The sequence below is a fragment of the Oculina patagonica genome, chromosome 12 (genome assembly GCF_052425735.1).
Source record: "Oculina patagonica isolate OP01 chromosome 12, crgOcupat, whole genome shotgun sequence".
NCBI lineage: Eukaryota > Metazoa > Cnidaria > Anthozoa > Scleractinia > Oculinidae > Oculina > Oculina patagonica.
In genome coordinates this window covers 21,582,552-21,601,475 of record NC_135769.1, presented here as the reverse complement: position 1 = coordinate 21,601,475, position 18,924 = coordinate 21,582,552, and the positions used below count along the sequence as shown (strand labels likewise).

General features: G+C 39.4%; 1 protein-coding gene across 1 annotated transcript; it reads left to right on the top strand.

Moving 5' to 3' along the window:
- Window positions 1-1,798: 1,798 nt before the first annotated feature.
- Window positions 1,799-16,921, top strand: LOC144633661 (polycomb protein suz12-like). The gene is given in 15 exon segments (XM_078492506.1): window positions 1,799-2,012; window positions 2,118-2,164; window positions 2,418-2,485; window positions 4,833-4,907; window positions 6,757-6,815; window positions 7,305-7,405; window positions 8,024-8,288; window positions 8,993-9,282; window positions 9,841-10,203; window positions 12,544-12,701; window positions 13,354-13,446; window positions 14,212-14,317; window positions 14,921-15,000; window positions 15,628-15,799; window positions 15,801-16,921. Coding segments are annotated over 15 exon segments (2,118 nt in total). The 3' UTR covers window positions 15,828-16,921.
- Window positions 16,922-18,924: the final 2,003 nt, after the last annotated feature.

The window sequence follows — 18,924 nt, the reverse complement described above, 5'->3', positions numbered from 1 at the left end:
GCCGGGATTTGCTGAAAGAAAACATTTATTTTTATGAGAAATGCAAAACGTTTACACTGTTCTTAGTGGCACATTTTGCAACACAACAGAGCTAACCTCAGATTTATGCCACCACAAAATTACACAAAGAAACGCTCGTCCGATCGGTCCCCTTGCTTGACCCGAATATTTAAAGAGGTCAGTTTCGTTACACAATTGTCGCGGCAAATACTATTTAATATACACTGATCGAGCTCGGCAGCTGTAGCTGCAGTCTGTAATAGTAATGGGGATAAATAACAGCTTTATCAAAATCAAACCCGCCGTCAATTCCATTAGAAAGGCGTTTGAATAGCATAAGATTTTCGCCCTCTATCTATCATGTGTCGAAACAGATCGGATGGCCGGCGATCAGTGCCGTCAAATTCGGGAAGAATTCTGAATTTCTTGCAACCGACGATCTTTCCGGGGCCTAAATGAAGCAAACATACAAGTGCTATCCTTTGCAATTATATAATTCGATAGTAATTCGCTATCCGCCGCTTAAATTTCTCGGCAGCCTGAATAATGTTGCAGTGGGAATCAAGGTGTCATTGCCGGATCTTCGATTAATAAATTCAATTTTGGGCCATTTTTTGGATACCTTCAATCTGTTTTTCAATTACTAAAGCAAAAATGTTTGGAATCTATCATTTTTCGGCCTTTCGAGAATCTCGGCCTCAAATTGTGCCTTTCTCGCCCTTTTTTTTTCTTGTCAAGGATGCGTCCCCTCCATACAAACCTTTGCCGAAACTAAAATTGTTGTCCGACTCACGCGGGGGGGGGGGGGGGGGGGGTATCATGTGGCGAAATCTATTTTTAGTAATAGTGCGCTTCGCTAGATGATGTTGCAATTCTAAATTGTGCAACTCAGCAGAAATAATCAATTGTCACGAAATGAGTTCCCTTTGGTTAACTATTAGCAACGTATTAGTGTGTGAAAGACTTGTACGAGTACAAATTTGCGTTGTTAATCGTTTTAGGTTAAATTAATATTAGCGCCTAAAGACTTGTACTAGTAAAAATTGCGTTCTTAATCGTTTTAAACCTCGCTGCCTTCGAGCGCTGAACCCCTTACATTCTTAATTGGTTATGTGACGTAAGATTTGGGCTACTCACGTTTTTGATTCTTATATAACGTTTGTAAATTGACAAGTCACGTTTTTTCTACAAGAACGGAAGTCCTGAAGCACAACTATAGAGTGACACTTTACAAGTCACGCGCTTTGATCACCCACAGCGGAAAGTATTCCCTTGAGAAATTAAAACAGTCCCTTGAGAGTTAACAAGAATGCGATCCCTTCCGGTTCAGATTTTAGCCCATGTAAACGCTATTCTCCTACTTTTTGCTTGTAAACAAGCAAAAAAAGTCGAAAAAACCAGAATGTTTAAATGTTTGGAACTGCAAGTATGTATCCTTGAAAATGTCTTTCCGTCTTGTTTTCGAGTAGCACCCCTCTTCTGATAACTGTTTTCTTTAGCTTGTAAAACGGCCAAATCCTTATTAGTATAGTCTTCAAAGTTTACGTTTGCAGGTTCCTTGTATAAACTACAATGAACCGAAAAAGAAAAATCTTATTCTGTTTAAAAATAAACATTTTACAGGTTTACACACCGAATGATTTTCATGTCTCAACGGCTAGCTGTAATAAAAAGATCTAAAGTACTGTACAAACTTAAATATTTTTCACTACAGCGCGAGATCCCACGGCCGGACATTGAAAGGAAATATTGGACTTCTTTTTGCAGGGAGCGCACGGTTCGCGCAAAAATACCCACAATGTGTTGCGGTCGTCGCTCGCGTGCATTTCGCGCGGTTCTCAAACGCCAGGAAGTGAAAGGGCGAACAGAACTCGCCGTTTGTTGTCTATACAACCTTGAAAATCCGAGGAAAATGACCAGTGAGAAGGCTGATGTGATCTATCCGAGTCCCAAGAAGACCAAATTCGAGCAACTTCGGGCAGATCACGAACTATTTCTTCAAGCTTTTGAAAGTAAGTCTGTTGTGTTCCGAGCCCCCAAAATATACACAATCCTTCGCTTCATTCAGTTCAGTAGAATGGTTTTTAACTTGTAATTTTCGATTTTTCCGCTTTCAGAACCCACGCAAATTTATCGCTTTCTTCGAACAAGAAATGCTGTTGCGGTAGGTACTGGATTTCTTGACATAATTTTGTGCTAGCGAGTACAGGGGCGATCGTGTTATCTTTCTTCCAAGCCGGCAGATGCTGACAAAATGCAAGTCAAATTTGTCACTGTGTACACCCAAAATCGCTTTTATTTGCTGACGATAGAAAACCTTGAAAAGAAGTATTAGTGTACTAAGCGATACGGAATTTATCCCTTTATAAGATCATGAATCAAGCAGATGTACTAACCGTTTAAAATGTTTATTACAGCCCGTATTTCTTCACCGTACCTTGTCATACATGAAGCATCGACGAACAAGACCGGCAGCGAAAAAGCGGTTAGTGTACATCTAAAACTAGGATCGCGGCTTTTATTGTTCTTCCAGCAAAAAACGTCGTTCAGATAAAGATGGTTTTATATTTCTGCATGTTAAATTATTAGCTAGCAGAACTATTTGTTGAGCAGAATTGTAGGAAATTATTTCTTATGACTTTTAAACAAAGGGTTCTTAACACGTGTGGTGCTTTGAGCACGTGTTTCTGTTATCCCACTTAACAATTTGTACTTGTTCTTTGTAATAAACATTCTTGTAAAAAACCTGCCGCCCATCTTCCTATGTGAGAGAGAATTCCTTGTTGCACAATCCTCCCACCTTCTAAATTTGATTAGCAGAATTCATAGTGAGTTGTCAGATGTAATATTATTCTAAAACACACAGAGAAAACATTCATAAAATGGGTTTTGTAAAGAGATAGTAGTAAATGGTATTTTTTTCTCTGAATCTGCGTGGCTATAACTTGCAAGAGTACTTATTGCAAAGGGAAAACTATTGAAATGCATAGTTTTGTAGACATACATTGTGTAGACAGACAGACAACTAACAGACGTACAGACACTTCATATAAATACACACCAAAAAAAGGAGTAATGAAGTTTATTTCAGATATAGTTCCACATAAACTTAATGTCTGCAGGAAAAGGTAGATTCTGTCAAAGCATTTTCAATCCATTTTTCAACAAAAAGGTGGAAAATTTCTGCATGAAACCTGAGAACATCATGCTCATTCCAAAAAATTTCAGTGGAATTAACAAATTGACTCCACATAAATTACTATCCACAAGTATGACTTAAATGCCCGTGGAGTATTGTATCAGGCTCTCTAAGAAAGTCAGTCAAATGTCATTTAGCGAGTACAAATAATTAAGTTCTACTTTTCTTTATTTAATTTGTAATTTCCCTTTAAGTACTGTACAACTCAGTAAATTAAAGCTTAGAACTGAAACTTTGTACATGAATTAGAAAAAAAGGTCAAATACTCATGTAGCTCTTTCCAGAAACTGAAAAATGTTTTTAACATCAAATCGATGGCAAGACAGAAATCTAAGCTTAGAAGGGTGATGATCAAGGATTAGCTGTTTAGAAGGGTATCGGTTAGAACTAGGGTTTAGGATAAACCAGCATTTTATCTGTCAAAGAAAGGAAAACTTTGCAAGGATCACAGAGAGATTGGAATATGTTTCTTCTTTCCTGCTATGTATAGGGTGAATACTAGGAATTTACAAGCAGTCTCTCTGGAAAAACATCTTCCTAAAGCACTCACAAACCAAGAAAATTATTACAACCTGACTTTTGATTGATGCTCCCAGGCTTGATTATACCTGGGGTGAGACAGAAAGTACCCATGGATGCCAATTATAAAACATATTGATTTTGAAATACAGGGTGTCAGTGTTCCAGATACAGCAGATTCAGGTTGAGCATTTAACAGCCTCAGTTGTCGCGTTCGTTGTCACGGTTGAATTGATTGCGTTGCCAGGCAAAATGACAGACATTGCTAGGCAGGAATGACGACGTTCTGTCTGGGAAAAAACACTTTGTAGTTTTCTTAGGCAGAATGTTGGAATTCCCGCCTCGCAACATTTGTCATTTTGCCTCGCAACAAGATCAATTCAACCATGACAATGAACGCGACAACAGGCTGTTAAACACTTATCCCGAATCCGCTGTAAGAGGGTGGTCTCAGGTAAAAAACCTGATAAGGTCAGCTGCCATACTCAACAAATTTAACCAAAACATTAACTAAAGGTAATTCCCTTGAAATAGAACTGCTCATAGATTTCCAACCAAACTTTGCCAGTTGGTTGTTTACCTTAAAGGAAGTTAAATTTTGAAATAAAAAAGGGGAGTCACCGTATCCGTTTAGGAGCAGGATAACCTTGTATTTACCATATAATTCCTTATATTTCCTTTGCGAGTACTGGCAAAGTACACGTTTTCGGTGATAATGTATTATTCTGCCATAGAAATTGATCTGTATTCATTTTATAGAAAGAATTTGATCGCTACTTTTGAACTAAGAGAAAAAATGATAGGTCACCAAACTTGTTTACGAGAAAACGATGATTTCTCTCTCGCGCGAGCTAAGCCGCATAGAAAAAACCTGCCATTTTGTTTATGTGTGCGCGCTAATTACGCTCAAATTCTGCGTAGTAAGGATGCGCAATGCAATACTAGGGAATCACCAAATATTTGGTGGAAGCAGTTACTAGTTATAACAATACCCAAGTATCCAGTTTTATAAGGACATATTGGTTCTACACGTAGTTGGTGTTATAAGCATCTTTTTTTATTTTGATGTATTAAGTATTTCTAAAATAGCTGTTTTGCTTGTGTTTCCTCACAGACAAAGTTTCAAGATCGACGACATGTTGGAGAAAGTAGAGAGTGACAGCAGCAAGTCAGATGTAGGAGATCCTCTGTGAGTTCCTAGCTGTGTCGAAAAATAATTGAACTTCCATTTTGCTTAATATTAAAATCAAATGTCACCATTATAAAAGGAATTCCAGTAGCTTCCTTTCAATGGTCAAAAGCTAGAGCTTCATTCACAAACTCAAAAAGTTAGAACCAGCTTGCACAGCATAATAAACAGCACCATGTAAAATACTGCTCAGTTGCTTTCATCTAAACGGACACACTAGATGCATTCACAGACTAAAAAATTTAGAACACCTTGTGCAGAAAAATAAACAGTACCATATTAAAATACACGTTAGTAGGTTTCATCTAAATGGTCACACACAAGAGTTTCGTCTGTAGAGTTGTAAGTCAAAACCATCTTGTCTCAAATGGTGTAAAAATACTGCTCAGTTGCTTTCATCTAAACGGACACACTAGATGCATTCACAGACTAAAAAAAACGGACACGGACACACTTGATGCATTCACAGACTAAAAAATTTAGAACACCTTGTGCAGAAAAATAAACAGTACCATATTAAAATACACGTTAGTAGGTTTCATCTAAATGGTCACACACAAGAGTTTCATCTGTAGAGTTGTAAGTCAAAACCATCTTGTCTCAAATGGTGTAATAAACATTACCGCTTGAAAGTAGAAATAGAATCTCCCTTAAAAGTATATAGCAAACTGTACTATGTGAAAGTACTGTTCATTAACTTTCAACTGTGTGGTCACAAACTAATGGTCTACCAATTCTCGCTAAAGCTAACTCAAGTAAAAGCCTCAATGCTTCCTACATTCCTATTGTTGTGAGGCCTTTCTGACATTCCTCTTCTGCAAGGCTGAAACAAATCAGTACCATCTTAAACCAAATCACAACCTGCTTATCTAAAGGCAGCACCAAACAAACTCAACTTTTGCGTGTGTACTGTCTCTTACTAGATGTACTGTAGTTTATGCATTAGCTTTTTGCTTCCAATCATGTGAACTCTGCATCTGTCATCAATATTAGCTTTCAAACTTACATGTACTGTCACTGTAAATAGTAGTTAACTGCGAGAAATATTTGCCTTTGGCTGCCACTCTTTTTATCCTGTTGAATACAGAATCACTTACTGTGCTGTAGAAAACACTTTGGTCAAATGATTGATCCATTAAAGAAATCAGTCAGTTATCTGTTGCGGAATCAAGCTCAATAACATTCTCAAAATTATAAAATGAGTTGGAGTCGGGTAGCAGCTCTTACATACAAAGTCTCACATGAAAGGCACACTACTCTTTGAGAGAGCAACAGAACAAACAACAGAAACAATGCCCCTAGCGCCCAAAACAATAGCAACTGCTACACTGGGGGACCAGTAGAATCACCAGCTTATGGTAGCTGCCATACAACTAAGAAACTGACAATTAACAATTCATTAAACAATGAAGAAATTATTAACAACAAACCGACGGTGATCAACAGCACATTTCTCCTTACCATAATGCAGAGAGCTGACCCTGGGAACGAGGTTGAGAGCTGATGAGAATAAAGACATTCATCAACTAGTGATGTAATCATACTAGTATTGCTTAGGTGTACCAATGCATAATTTCGTAGAAATAACAGCCAGCAAAAAAGCACACGCAATTTACCAACCAGAATACAGTCGAAACAACAAATTAATTGGTATACTTTTGTGAGACTTCATGAAGTTTGTGGCTGTGATGACACTGAAAGCTTGTGTTTAGTAAAGTTACTGAAAGTATAATAATATTAAGTTGTATAAAATTGTTTTACTAACGAGTTTGATGAGACTTTAACGTTGTATTGAGTTAGTGAACTCATGTATTACAAAATTTAACTTTATTTTTCTTTTAATTTGCAGTGAGAACAGTGGCTACATGAATCTCACATTTACAGGGTTCTTCCACGGAACTGGCCCAGGTAAAGTTATCCCATTGAACCAAAAAAGTAAGAAAAATGAAAGAGGAAAAACACGCTACAAACAAGAAGAATTTTCGGTCTGCCTCTACAACGATAACCGATCACTTTGCTCACGAGTTCTCGTCCTGAGTAAAGTGACATCGACATAAAATAGGCCTTAAGGTACTAATAGTTTTCGTTCTAAAAGCGTGTTGCCTTAAAAGTAAAATGATATATGTGTCGGTATTCCTAGGCTCCATTACCGCGGCGGAAATCGAGCCTACGCTATCTTAACAGCCCGGGCGAGTTGACTGGGGCGAAGTAACCGATATTACACACAACTGAAAAAGTGTCACACATTAAAGAAAAGCAAACTACATGTACAATATTTTTGTCAAAGTAGTTATAGAACAGTTTTGGTAATTCTTTTTCCTGTTATTTGCTTCTGAATCGTACACTGTCTCTTAGTTCGCATCCTGTTCACTCGCAACTTTTTTTTGCTTCTTTCAGTGAATGGTGACTTGTCAAACAACAAGAAGAGCACATTATTGGTAGAAGATTTTATCAAGGTTGATGTGCTCCTCGTCAAAGTCTGTCACAAGCGAAGAAAGGTATTTTGAATAACTGAAACTGCAAAATCGCAGGTGGCCAAAACTTCAGGAACAACAAAAGGCTCGTTTGGGATTGATTTTAGAAATTCGTTTATTCTCGCTCGTAGAACATAGAAGTGTAAGTAGGGACTACTCAAAGTCTGCAAAATGCGATTCGCTTGACCGTGCCACTCAAACTCAATCGAAACCAATCATTTTTGGGCAGGGATAGCATACCGGGGTTTTGTTCGTCTGCAACGCAGGCTAGGGCAGGGAACGAATGCCTTTTTTCGAACCGAGCCAGCGGTCTTTATTGGAGAAGTTGCTAAGCGACATCGGCGTGACGAATTTTCATACGAGCAGCCGGCGTACAGTAGCAACTTATCACTTGCGAGTGCTCGTTCGACGATGTGATTGGGTGATAAGAATCGATAACTCTTCGGATAGTCACGAAGATTTTCCGAGTTACAAACGTGGGGCACACGCAAACCACGCGCGTCACTTCACACACGCGTTCTGCCGTGAACCCCGTAAATCCGTCTGTTCTGTATGCTATCCAAACATTTCGGGTTTAGAATGTTTGGTAATTTGAAAAGCAAAGGGGTTTCGCTTACTAATTTTTTTTTCTTTCTCCGACAGGAAAGTGACCCACAAGTGTTAACCGTTCCACTCGGCCAAGGCTCCGCGCCGTTCAACCCTCGTTCTCAGTTGTTACCAGTCTCCCCGTCGGCCAGTGTTTCTGTTCCCAACGGCACATTCAAGAGCGGCAAGACGAGTCGAACGTGTATTTTAAGCCTGCAAGTTAGCGTCCCATACCGCGTCAATAGCAAAGGCGTCATGAAAAGAGGTAGAAAGAAGAAGAAAGCAGGTGGACCACTTGCTGATGCAGTCGAGGACGAGAACGGTATGTTTCGTGATAAGCTTACATGAGGGCCTGTTCTTATAAACGATGGCAAGGCAAACGCAAAACGTTCGTCTTTTTTTTCTCTGATCGAAATAAAACGCAATCCACCACATCGTGCCCAGGTCTACCCACCCCCACCTACCCCCTTCAGAAAAATGTTGGATGGTAAACTGAAAACGAACTCCTTGTAGCAAGCAGTTTACTTACATGTAGGGTTCTCTTCTGACTTGCAAAACCGCTGGACTTTTGAACATCTATTACATAACCATTTTCTTCAATTCTTTTACTCTCAGAGCTAAGCTTCAACTCTGTGGTTTAAACCCTAAGACAATTTTTTCCCCAGAATTCACAGAACGATGTTTTTTTTTTTTCACTTTCACGTTTCGGACCTTTACAATTATTATAGTAATTTATTTTTACCTTCTGTTTCACTGCGTCTAAACGAACGTAAATTATAATTTGTCGCTTAAATATCAGCAAAACAGGCAGAAACAAGTATAATGTGGATCGCATGCACACCCTTACGAATGAGAGAGTAATTTGTTATTTTTATTTCAGCAAGAACGAATCTTCGATTACCTGCCGCGCGATCTTTCACTTGATAAATACTAACTTATCCTAAACGGGTTATCGACATATCTACAACAAGCTTACTTTGAATTCCGTGGTAAAATTAATAAATCGTATCTTCATCTGTCTCACAGATCTGAACGGCAATCTCACCCCAGACGAGCCCCCACCGAAACGACGTCGAGTTGCTCGAGGCAGTCCCCAGGGAGAGTGGGACGATGGCAGTGCGTCAGAAAATTCGAACTCATACGAGACAGAACACACAGTGTACACGGCAGAACTGATAGTGTTCGATAACAACAAACACTGTTTGCTTACGGACGGCGATTATGAACTAGCGCTGAGTGAGAAGAACAAGAGGCCAGGGAGGAAGAAGGGAATACTGTCCAACAGAACCTCATGGGAGAACGTGTTTGAAGGACAAGTGAGTAACACAGAAAAGATTTGATCTGAAGAATTTTCAAGATACAACTTAAAATATCCAATCAGTTTACTTGCATTATATCCGAATCTTTGTGGTTCGGGTCGGTTGGGAATGCTGGATTGGCTTCCCATTGTATTCACGTAATCAAAATCTAATATTGGACTGAATTTTGGTGTCAGATGTAGGTCGTGAATAAAACTAAACCATAAATTAAAGAAATTGAGGTAAAAATGCAGCCACTGTTGTGACACATGATGTCATCTGTGTCCTTTGAACACCTTTTACTGTAAAGAGAAAAACAGTCTTCTCGGTAGAATCATCCCAAAATTCCAATTCTAACGAGCTAATTTGAAAATAACGTTAAACTCGCGGTTGCAGTAGGAAAGAGGACCACTTTGCCATCTTTTAGCGTTTCATTTTATTATTTTTAGTTTTGTATATTTCTGGCAGAAATCATTAAACTTAAGCTTTGCTTGTCCCTTCACGTAACTTCGCTGAAGCAAAAGGCGAACATCACTCGATTTTTTTACCAAACTGTTTTTTTTTTTTTTTTCACAGATGGGTCCTTTTGAGGTGTTTGCATACGGCCCCACATTAAAGTTCAAACTCTCTTGGTCTGGTACTCCTTTAACGCGGCCTCCAAGGCGCCCTACGTCACTTCCGCTTCGTGCACCGCTGACCAGTCAGAACGCAGCTTCCACGAACGATGTGCGCACACCCGTCGAAGAGGCTGACGGGAACAACGAAAACAGAAAGAAACAGCGGATATTTTACCAGTTTATTTACAACAACAACACGCGCCAACAGACGGAGGCCCGTGAAGACTTGTACTGCCCTTGGTGTTCTATCGACTGCCGTAGGCTGTACAGCTTGCTGAAACATCTCAAACTCTGTCACAGACGCTTCATCTTCACCTACGCTGTAAGTATCTTTATAAGCAGACGCGGACATCTTGAGTAGTCTTACATGAAGGTAGTGATTTGATCGTACGAGGGATCCCTGATAAGAGGGTGTCAATGGGGTTAACTGCTTAGCGTATAAAGGACTTTTTTCGCTATCGTAAGCGTATAAATTACAAAATATTAACTGACAAACGTATAAAAGCATGTGATTTTTAAGCGTATATGGAGCAAAGTCGACCAATAAAAGTTATTACCTTTGATACTTTTAAGGACTTTTAAGCATTAAGTAAATTTGTTTTGTGAACATGTTTACTTTTCTGTTAGCACGTATAGCGTTATTTTTGAGCAGCGGATACATTTTGAGAGAAAGATACGCCCGAGCACTTTGTGTTTCTGCTCGACTCAAAAAGATGAAAAACAGATGACGTGACACGAGGTGACGCAGGCTCATAACCAGGATTTTGCATGGGGGGGGGGGGGGGTGCGTCTGAGGGCCTCCGACACGAAATCATGAGCGCCGCAGGCGCGACGTAAGGGGGTCTGGGGGTATCCTCCCCCAGGAAATTTTGAAAGAATAAGTTATCTGAGACAGCATTTCGTGCGTTTTGAAGACAGTTTGTTAGAAAAAAAAAGGCAGGTCTCACTTTATTTGCCTTTGTTTTATTTTTCCATGGGAATTGCGTCATTGATGATTCGTGCTCTCAGGCTTCGTAGCGCGAATTCAATTGTAACCTTTGATCTTATTTAACATTAGGTAAATTTGTTTTGTGAATATGTTTACTTTTTTGTCAGCACGTATAGCGTTATTTTGAGCAGCGAATCAAATTTGAGAGAAAGATGCGCGTTTCTGCTTGACTCAAAAAGATGAAAAACGTTTGACGTGACACGAAGATAATGTGACGCGAAACAAAAACGTGCATGAATGTTATGTTTACTAAAACGCGTCACCTGGCAAGCGTAACTGCATGTAGCTTATAGCTGCTATCAGTAATGTCACAATCTCCCATCATTTGCCTTTGAATGTTTCCTTACGTGAATGGGTCATTGATAGCGTACTAGCTCTGAGGCCTGAAAGAGAGAGATCCTGGGAACGAGGTTGGAGAATAATTTGTTTTTGATTGACGTGTGCCGAATGGCGTTTTAAACAACCATTCTGTTAGGACGTTTAACGTGAAATGCATGAATAATTGCGGTTTAATATCAGAATGGAGTGAGCGAGTGATCGAGTGAGGAAAACACGTCCTTTCGAGAATGATCACTACATCTCATTACCATTCGGTAAAAAATGAAGGTTATCGAAGAGTATGACTCTGACTCTGATTCCAGTTTATCTTTGTCTCACTTGTCTGAGGATGATGATAAGGAGAGTAATGCTCTGGTTCCTCCCATCTTGACAACTCGAAATGGAAGACAAATTAGGGCAGTAGTTAGGCTGGATTTGTAAAAAAAAAACAGTATTCTTCATTAGCTGATTTGATGTACTGTTCAAGAACATTGCAAGCTAGAAAAAGAACGACAGCACTTGGGCACCACCCACCACCCTATAAACGTCTGCAAGACTCAAAATGATGTCAACTAACTGACTAAACGATTTTTTTGCTGCTTACTGACTAAGAAGCGTTTTTTAAGCTGTTTACTGACTAAGGACCATTGTTTTAGCTGCTTACTGACTATAGCTATACCCCATTGACACCCTCTGATAAAGCGAACATGATCGTGGCAAAATCTTTGTTAGCCTACGAAAACGAAAAAGGAAAAAAACCAACAACCGACGAAACATTTCACACTGATGACCTAGCCCTGCAAATGTCCGTATCGTGTACATTACTCGTTGGTTATATATTGTCGCGCACAAATAGAGCGGTTTTCACTTGAGAATCGAGAGTAATTCGCAATTTCTTTAGTTTTGCATTACTACGCTTAGTGATTGGTTTAAAAAAAACTCGCGCCAGTTTCTCAACTAAAGTAAAACCAATACCAATGGTGGCTCGTTCACGGTCGTTTTCACGCTCTTCGCGCTGGCAACGTGTGTTTGCTTTGAGTTTTGATTGGTTCAATGGATTGTCTGTGTCTTTTGTGATTGACCAGAGTGATTACCGTTGGTTTAAGTTTCATGAACTAAATTGAAAGCCGCGCTTATATCCAATCAGAAACACTACACGGTTTGCAGTACTGCTACGTCATCAGTGTGAAATTTTTCGGGTCAATTCGCAGACGATCGAGATAAATTGAACGCGCGACAAGAAATCTGTTGACTTTTCCGAACTGTGTTCATTTTTTCCGTCTGCATGTAATGATATTTGACGATCTTACCCCCTCCCTGTTTGGGCCTAAGTAACCTCCTATCATTTGTTTTAAGCCGCACAGTAAGGGAGAGAGAATCGATGTCAGTGTGAACGAAAATTACGACGGATCCTACGATGGCAAACCCGAGGACATGAACGATCTTCTCGGCTACGCTCTCAGTCGGGAGGGACCAATCAGGAGAGTGTCAAACACGCATGTCATGGTCTGGAGGTAACGCAATCGTCTTGTACATCGTCATTGTAACGCAATCTTCTTTTGTGTTGTGATGTTACGGCCTGGACTCAACAGACGAAAACTGAAGTCTTATCTTCGCGGACCAAATCGGCTATTTACAATTTTAACTATAGTAAAACCATGCCTTACGGCCACCTCATTATTACAGCCACTTTTTAGCGGGACCAGAATACCAAATTTGGACAAACTTCATCTTCTTGGCTGAATCTTGGATAACCTGTTATTGGTTGGATTAGAGGGTTCTACTGCAGAGCACATACCACATAAGAACATTATCATGGACTCCTACACCCTTTGATGAATGTTACATGTAGAAAGTTGACTGATTGATTGTTTTATTGATTGATTGATTGATTGATTGATGGATGGATTGATTGATTGATTGATTGATTGATTGATTGATTGATTGATTGATTGATTGATTGATTGATTGATTGAAAGCTTTATTACTATGGATCATACCCTGGTTCCCCTCCCTTCATCTAAAAGCAAATGTTAGACCCTTCAAAGACAATCCTACGGCATTGAACGCTATTGCAGTTAGGATCGTACAGTGTGTTATCGAGTTGTTGACTCGGAAGCAGAGCTCTTTCAGTGATGGTGATTCTCAAAATTCATTGCCTTCCAGACCTCAGCGTAGAAGAGAAAGTCTGTCAGAATTCTTAGAACCGGATGACGGCGAGTTTGACGGCAGCAGACCTTTCTATAATGGACATCACAGGTATCCTTAAATCTTTCTTTAAACTTCAAAGTGAACAAAAAGCTCTTACGTCAGAATAAAAGAAACTTTGCTATTTTTCTTTTAATTTAGCCTTATTATACATTAGAATTCCTTTAAAAAAATTGATTGGTCGAGAACATTCAGTCAATATACAGTAGCATGTGAACTTGACATGATAACCCAACATCTGCAGCAGATATTGGGTTATCATGTCGAGTTCAAAGTCCGCCTAGTTTCCAAGCCCCTTGTCCGTGTAGTGCTGTCAAACTTTTGAAAATATGGTTGAGCGATTCGCCTCCGTTTCCGAAGAGGAATTGAAAGTTTTGATCGAGAATAAAGATTTTAAAAACACCAAGAGAACAGCAAAAACAAGTGTAAAAATTCTGAATGATTATTTGAGGAAGAAGAACCTGGAGGAACCACAAGATAAAACCGCTTTGGCCAATGTTCTGACGAAGTTTTACGCCGGCGCTAGAAAAAGTGATAGCAAATTGTTTGAAAACGTATAATAAAACAGTTATTGAATTCGGTTTTTGCATGATATCGTGAATAATCAAAACCTCGTGTCTGTGTTATCTGCCTCAGCCTACGGCTTCGGCAGATAACACGACCTCGGTTTTGATAATTTACGATATCATGCTCAACCTCATCCAATAATTGCTTATTATTTGCCCAGTAAACGCACTTTGTTGAAGGCACGTGATATTCTCGTAGTTGCGCGTGATGTACGTGTGTGTGATACTGACAGTTTGCCTTTCTCTTTAGAATGTACTTTCGTTCGGAGACCACCCTACCTATCAGAACCACCGAGAAAGACCAGGACAGTGAAGACGAAACTATTCCTGAATGGATGAGAGTCAAGACAATTCAGGTGAATTTCTTAATCCGATTTAAAACTAGACCACTCAAAAAAAAAAACTATTTTCGTTAGAAATTATGCTTACCTTTCACGATGCAACACAACCGTCCCTTTTAAAACTCATCTTCTTATTACGTTTAGTAAACCTGGCCCGAGATCTAGAGGTCAAGAATTTGAGCCTGACAATTGTCCTTGTTTTTGTAATTCTTAGTCAGGACAGTACACTATCACAATGCCTCTCTCCACCTTGGAGTAAGGCTCACTTCTGGGTTACGCGCGGGTGCCGAGGTTTCAAGAACCACATCGCGAGACGCGTATACGTGTCCCTCTTGCGTGTCGCCAGCTTGCTTCGCTCGCCACTTGCGTGTGTAACCCAATCGTTAACCATGCCAGTTCGCAGGCTACTCAGGAGAATAAATAAATAGGGGGAAACCTTGGAAAAATGTTGAAAGGTAACCAGCTTTAGACTGGCATTCTTTGTAGGCAGAGTCACAATATTGCTAGTCTGTTCTTGCTACAGGAAACAGACTTATGAGCCTACTGCCTGTATCACACATTTGTGTATTTTAAAACATGGATTTTATTTCCTAAAGACCGTGTTATCTATATTTTCAGTTAATCGACGAATTCTCGGACGTGAATGATGGAGAAAAACAGTTGATGAAACTTTGGAATCTTCATTTGATGAAGAACAGGTAAGCTGATTATCATGTCATCAGAGGTTGTGATGAAAAAGCTAGCAATTTAAAAGCAGAAATCTTTCTAACGCAGTTAGGTTATTTTCAAATATTTAGCCTATTATTTTCAAAATTTGTAGTTCATAATCCTCAATCTTTCCAAACGTTAACCATCCAGGTCTCCTTATTTTCTTTTGGTTTGTGTTTACCCCTAACTTTTTTCCACCAAGTTGAAATTCTGGGGTTTCCTTTGATTAAATGATATAGCTCTTTAAAAGCAAAAGTACTTTAACAGTGGAAAGCGCGGGAAAACGAACACAAGCCTAATTACACGTCGCACCTGATTGCTTAAAACACGTAACCGATGCAAAGCGCGGGAAAACTCACGCAAGCCAAATGACATGTCGCTTCTGATTGGCCAAAAACACATAACCGGGAGCAAGCGCGGGAAAACTCACACAAGCCAATTTACATGTCGCTTCTGATTGGCCAAAAACACATAACCTGTTGCAAGCGCGGGAAAAATCATACAAGCCAGAAAATCTGCGTTCCGCAATGTTCGGCACGTTGAGCACACAATTTTTTTTAGAAATATGAAGACCGCTTTTTCAAACCAAATGTTGAATTTTTGTTTATTTATTTCAGCTACATTGCCGACTTCCAAGTAATCGACGCTTGCCGTTCGTTTATCGACAAGAACAGCCAAGAACTCAAGGAAAAGAACCTGGAAAGGAATTTTATGCTTCACTTGGTGAACCTGCACGACTTTAATTTGATCACTTCAAGTCAGATTGAAGAAATCACTGCCAAGTTAAGGGGATGCTGGAAAGAACCTGACCCAGTGACATGTTGAGAACAGTGTACTTATTTGTTAGAGGACATACCTAGGGAACACTGAAAAGAGACCAGTTAACATGCCAAAACGGTTCCTTAGGTTTAAAGGGATTGTTGAAATTTTAGTATTTTGGTTGCTTCTTGATGTTGCAAGTCACCAAAAGTAGTCACAACACAGGGAAACGAAAGCCTACTACTAAAGCACAAACTATATTACGCTAAGGAGACCTAAACTTCTGTCAATGGCTTTGGAATGCAATCAATCAAAAGCGATTGTTTAGTAAGGAAATCACGCAACTTTTTTTTCTGTCAAACGCTTGGGGAGTTTCCACTTAATTATTGACCAATGAGAAATTGCATGAGTTTACGTCAGCTTGTTTCCTTGACAACACGTCATGTTGCTTGGCAACATCTCTGACGTAACCATTCGGCTCTGTGAGGTTAAGGAGATGGGTTTTCAACCGAAAAAAGTTCTGGTCTCCCGATCAGTTTGTGCCTATTTTCACACAATGTTCTTGCCTTGAACCTTCCAAAACCGTTCTAAAAATAACCTTACATGTACAAAGGCTGATTAAAACGCAGTGTGGGAGTTGGGCTCTTCCAGTGATGCGCTCTTGGCCATAGATGGGAGTAAGGTTTTGTTATGTACATAGCATTAGCCTTTTTGTGTATTATATAGAATTATTGCATGATTGTTTAGCCTATTAGGAGCTTGCACTTTGATAATACTTTCACTTCATGGATTTGACCTTCAATTTGATAATCATTTTCAATTCTTCTTGTACATATAGCAAAAGATTCAATGCTTATTTTTCTATTTATTTGATATGAAATGACATACTTTTGGTTGAAGGAATTTTATACCCAAGTTAGCTGTACTTGACTTATTATAAATCTTGAATGCAAAACGCTGAAAAATTGACAGAATTATACTGTAAACTATTATTTTTCTCTGTATACCCTTAACGCTTTCATTTTTCTCCAGGATTAAATTTTGGGAAAATTATCAAAAAGTATCTTATATTTGCCAGGGTAATTTTTTGCGATTATTCTCGACGCTGTGATTGTTTTGACCTATTCAGCCCTTAGAATGATTAGGATCAAAAATCTCAATTTTTCAATGCAAAGACACGTGGGTTATGAGAATAAATGTATTGAGCGCAAAGGAGGATTTGTCGTGATTTATTATCACATTCTCCCAACAACACTACAGGAACAGTATAGAGACAAGTGAGGAGATCTTTTATGTTGATATCAGAGCTGATAGAGGTAAAACTAAAGACAAAACTATCTCGAAACGTAAGTTCAGCTTGTAATTTTTTTCGCTCGTTATCTTTTTCCGTTCTTTAATTTCTGTGCTGAATGCTGCTGTTTGTGGAGTGTGTTTCGCGCTTATTCTCGGTGAAACTCGCGAAGTAAAATGCGATGAGGCTTAACTAGAAGTCTTGCTCGCTCGTCTACTGCGTGACTCGACGAATAGGCAAGAAAGAGCTTTCGCTGTTCTCAGGCTGAAATTTTCCAAATTTTCATAAGGGATGTAGTCATTCCTTGCTAACTTCTCCGAATCTCGTATCTGAACATCTACATGTACCTAACAAGCTTGTAAATAAAGATTGCTGTGACTTTCACAAACTGACTACTCTTGTGCTGTCTTTTTTCACTGCTTAAGAAACTTCCATCCGTTTTCCCCTTGCCTATGTGCAGTCTCCTTAGTTTTCCAGTTTCACGTATTGTAAAAAAGTGAGGGAAGCCTCGAGCCCTGAGGCCCATACTGCCGAAGCTTATCCCGGAAATATTCCTACTCCCCCCTGAATGGGATGCTAGTTCATCGCAGGGTATCCCCCCCCCAGTATTATGTCGCCGGTATACCATTTATACACCTGAGTGGAGAGAGGCATTGAGAGTGTCTCGCCCAAGAACATAACACAGCACACAGCGGTCAAACGCAGCGCGCGTGCGCAGTTCATGTGTAATTCCCGCCAAAATTTTCCATACAAAGTCTTAAATTTTCCGTAAACTTTTGCTTTAAACCCAAAAGTTAACGCCGTCCCTGGAAAGTTAAGGTTTATACGCCGCTTATGGATTGGAAATTTGATAATTCATCTCCACTGAGTGTCCCAGCTTGAACTGTTCTTTCACCGTACTATTTCTTTAACAATTTCTTGCAAAAGTTTGCCCACTTTCGAGTCAAAAGTTCGAGGCGGCGAAGACCGGAGGTGACGTCATTTTTGCGTTTGACCGCTGTGTAATAACACAGTGACCCCTACCAGTCCGGCGCGCTAACCATAAGGCCACCGCGCCTACTGTAAAAAACGTCTTCCATAAATGGGTAGGACGAGACGATTCTGGCAACCATGACCCCATGACCGACTTCAAGGATGATGTCTTTCTGTATTTAATTTTTATAGTTCGTGATCACTACTGAGACCTTGAGCTCTTTTAAATTCGCCAATATGCAAGTCTCGTATTACGCTGTAAAAATTTGTAAAAATTTATTTCACAACACAAAGCCTTAAAGAAATAGATGAGAAAAAATTAACAGTGTAGGTGACTGAAGGAATCCTGAAGAGAAACCACAAGGCTCATAAAATTAGGCGTCCTCGTTTGTAATTTGCTTACTTTTCTAATTTGTATTGCGTTTGTATTGCACTCTTTTTTATATACAAGAACGTTTAATTTTCGGCCGAGGCTGAGCGTTCTTAACTTTTTACGCAAATTTGAGCCTAAAATGTTCTAAGTTTTTTAAAAATTTTAAAACCAAAGTGGTATTGCAGCAATCACCCATGAGTAATGACGATGTTGGTGTTAGGTCTGGATTTGAATAAAGATGTATTTATTTCGTACTATATTTGTCACTTAAAACAAATGGGGAAAAATAGAATCCATTCTTATCCAAATTTCAGCCTTGGTACATGTCTCACATGTACATGTACCAAGGCCTTGAATGCACCAAGGAAAGGACCAAGGAAAGAAAAGAATGCAAGGGAAAACACCAAGGAGAAAATATGGCTTTGTTGGACAAACTCAAAAGAGCCTAAGAGATCCTTTCCATTAGCACCTCTAAAGAACAGCACAATACAAAAGCAAGTCTGTATATTTCGGTTGTCG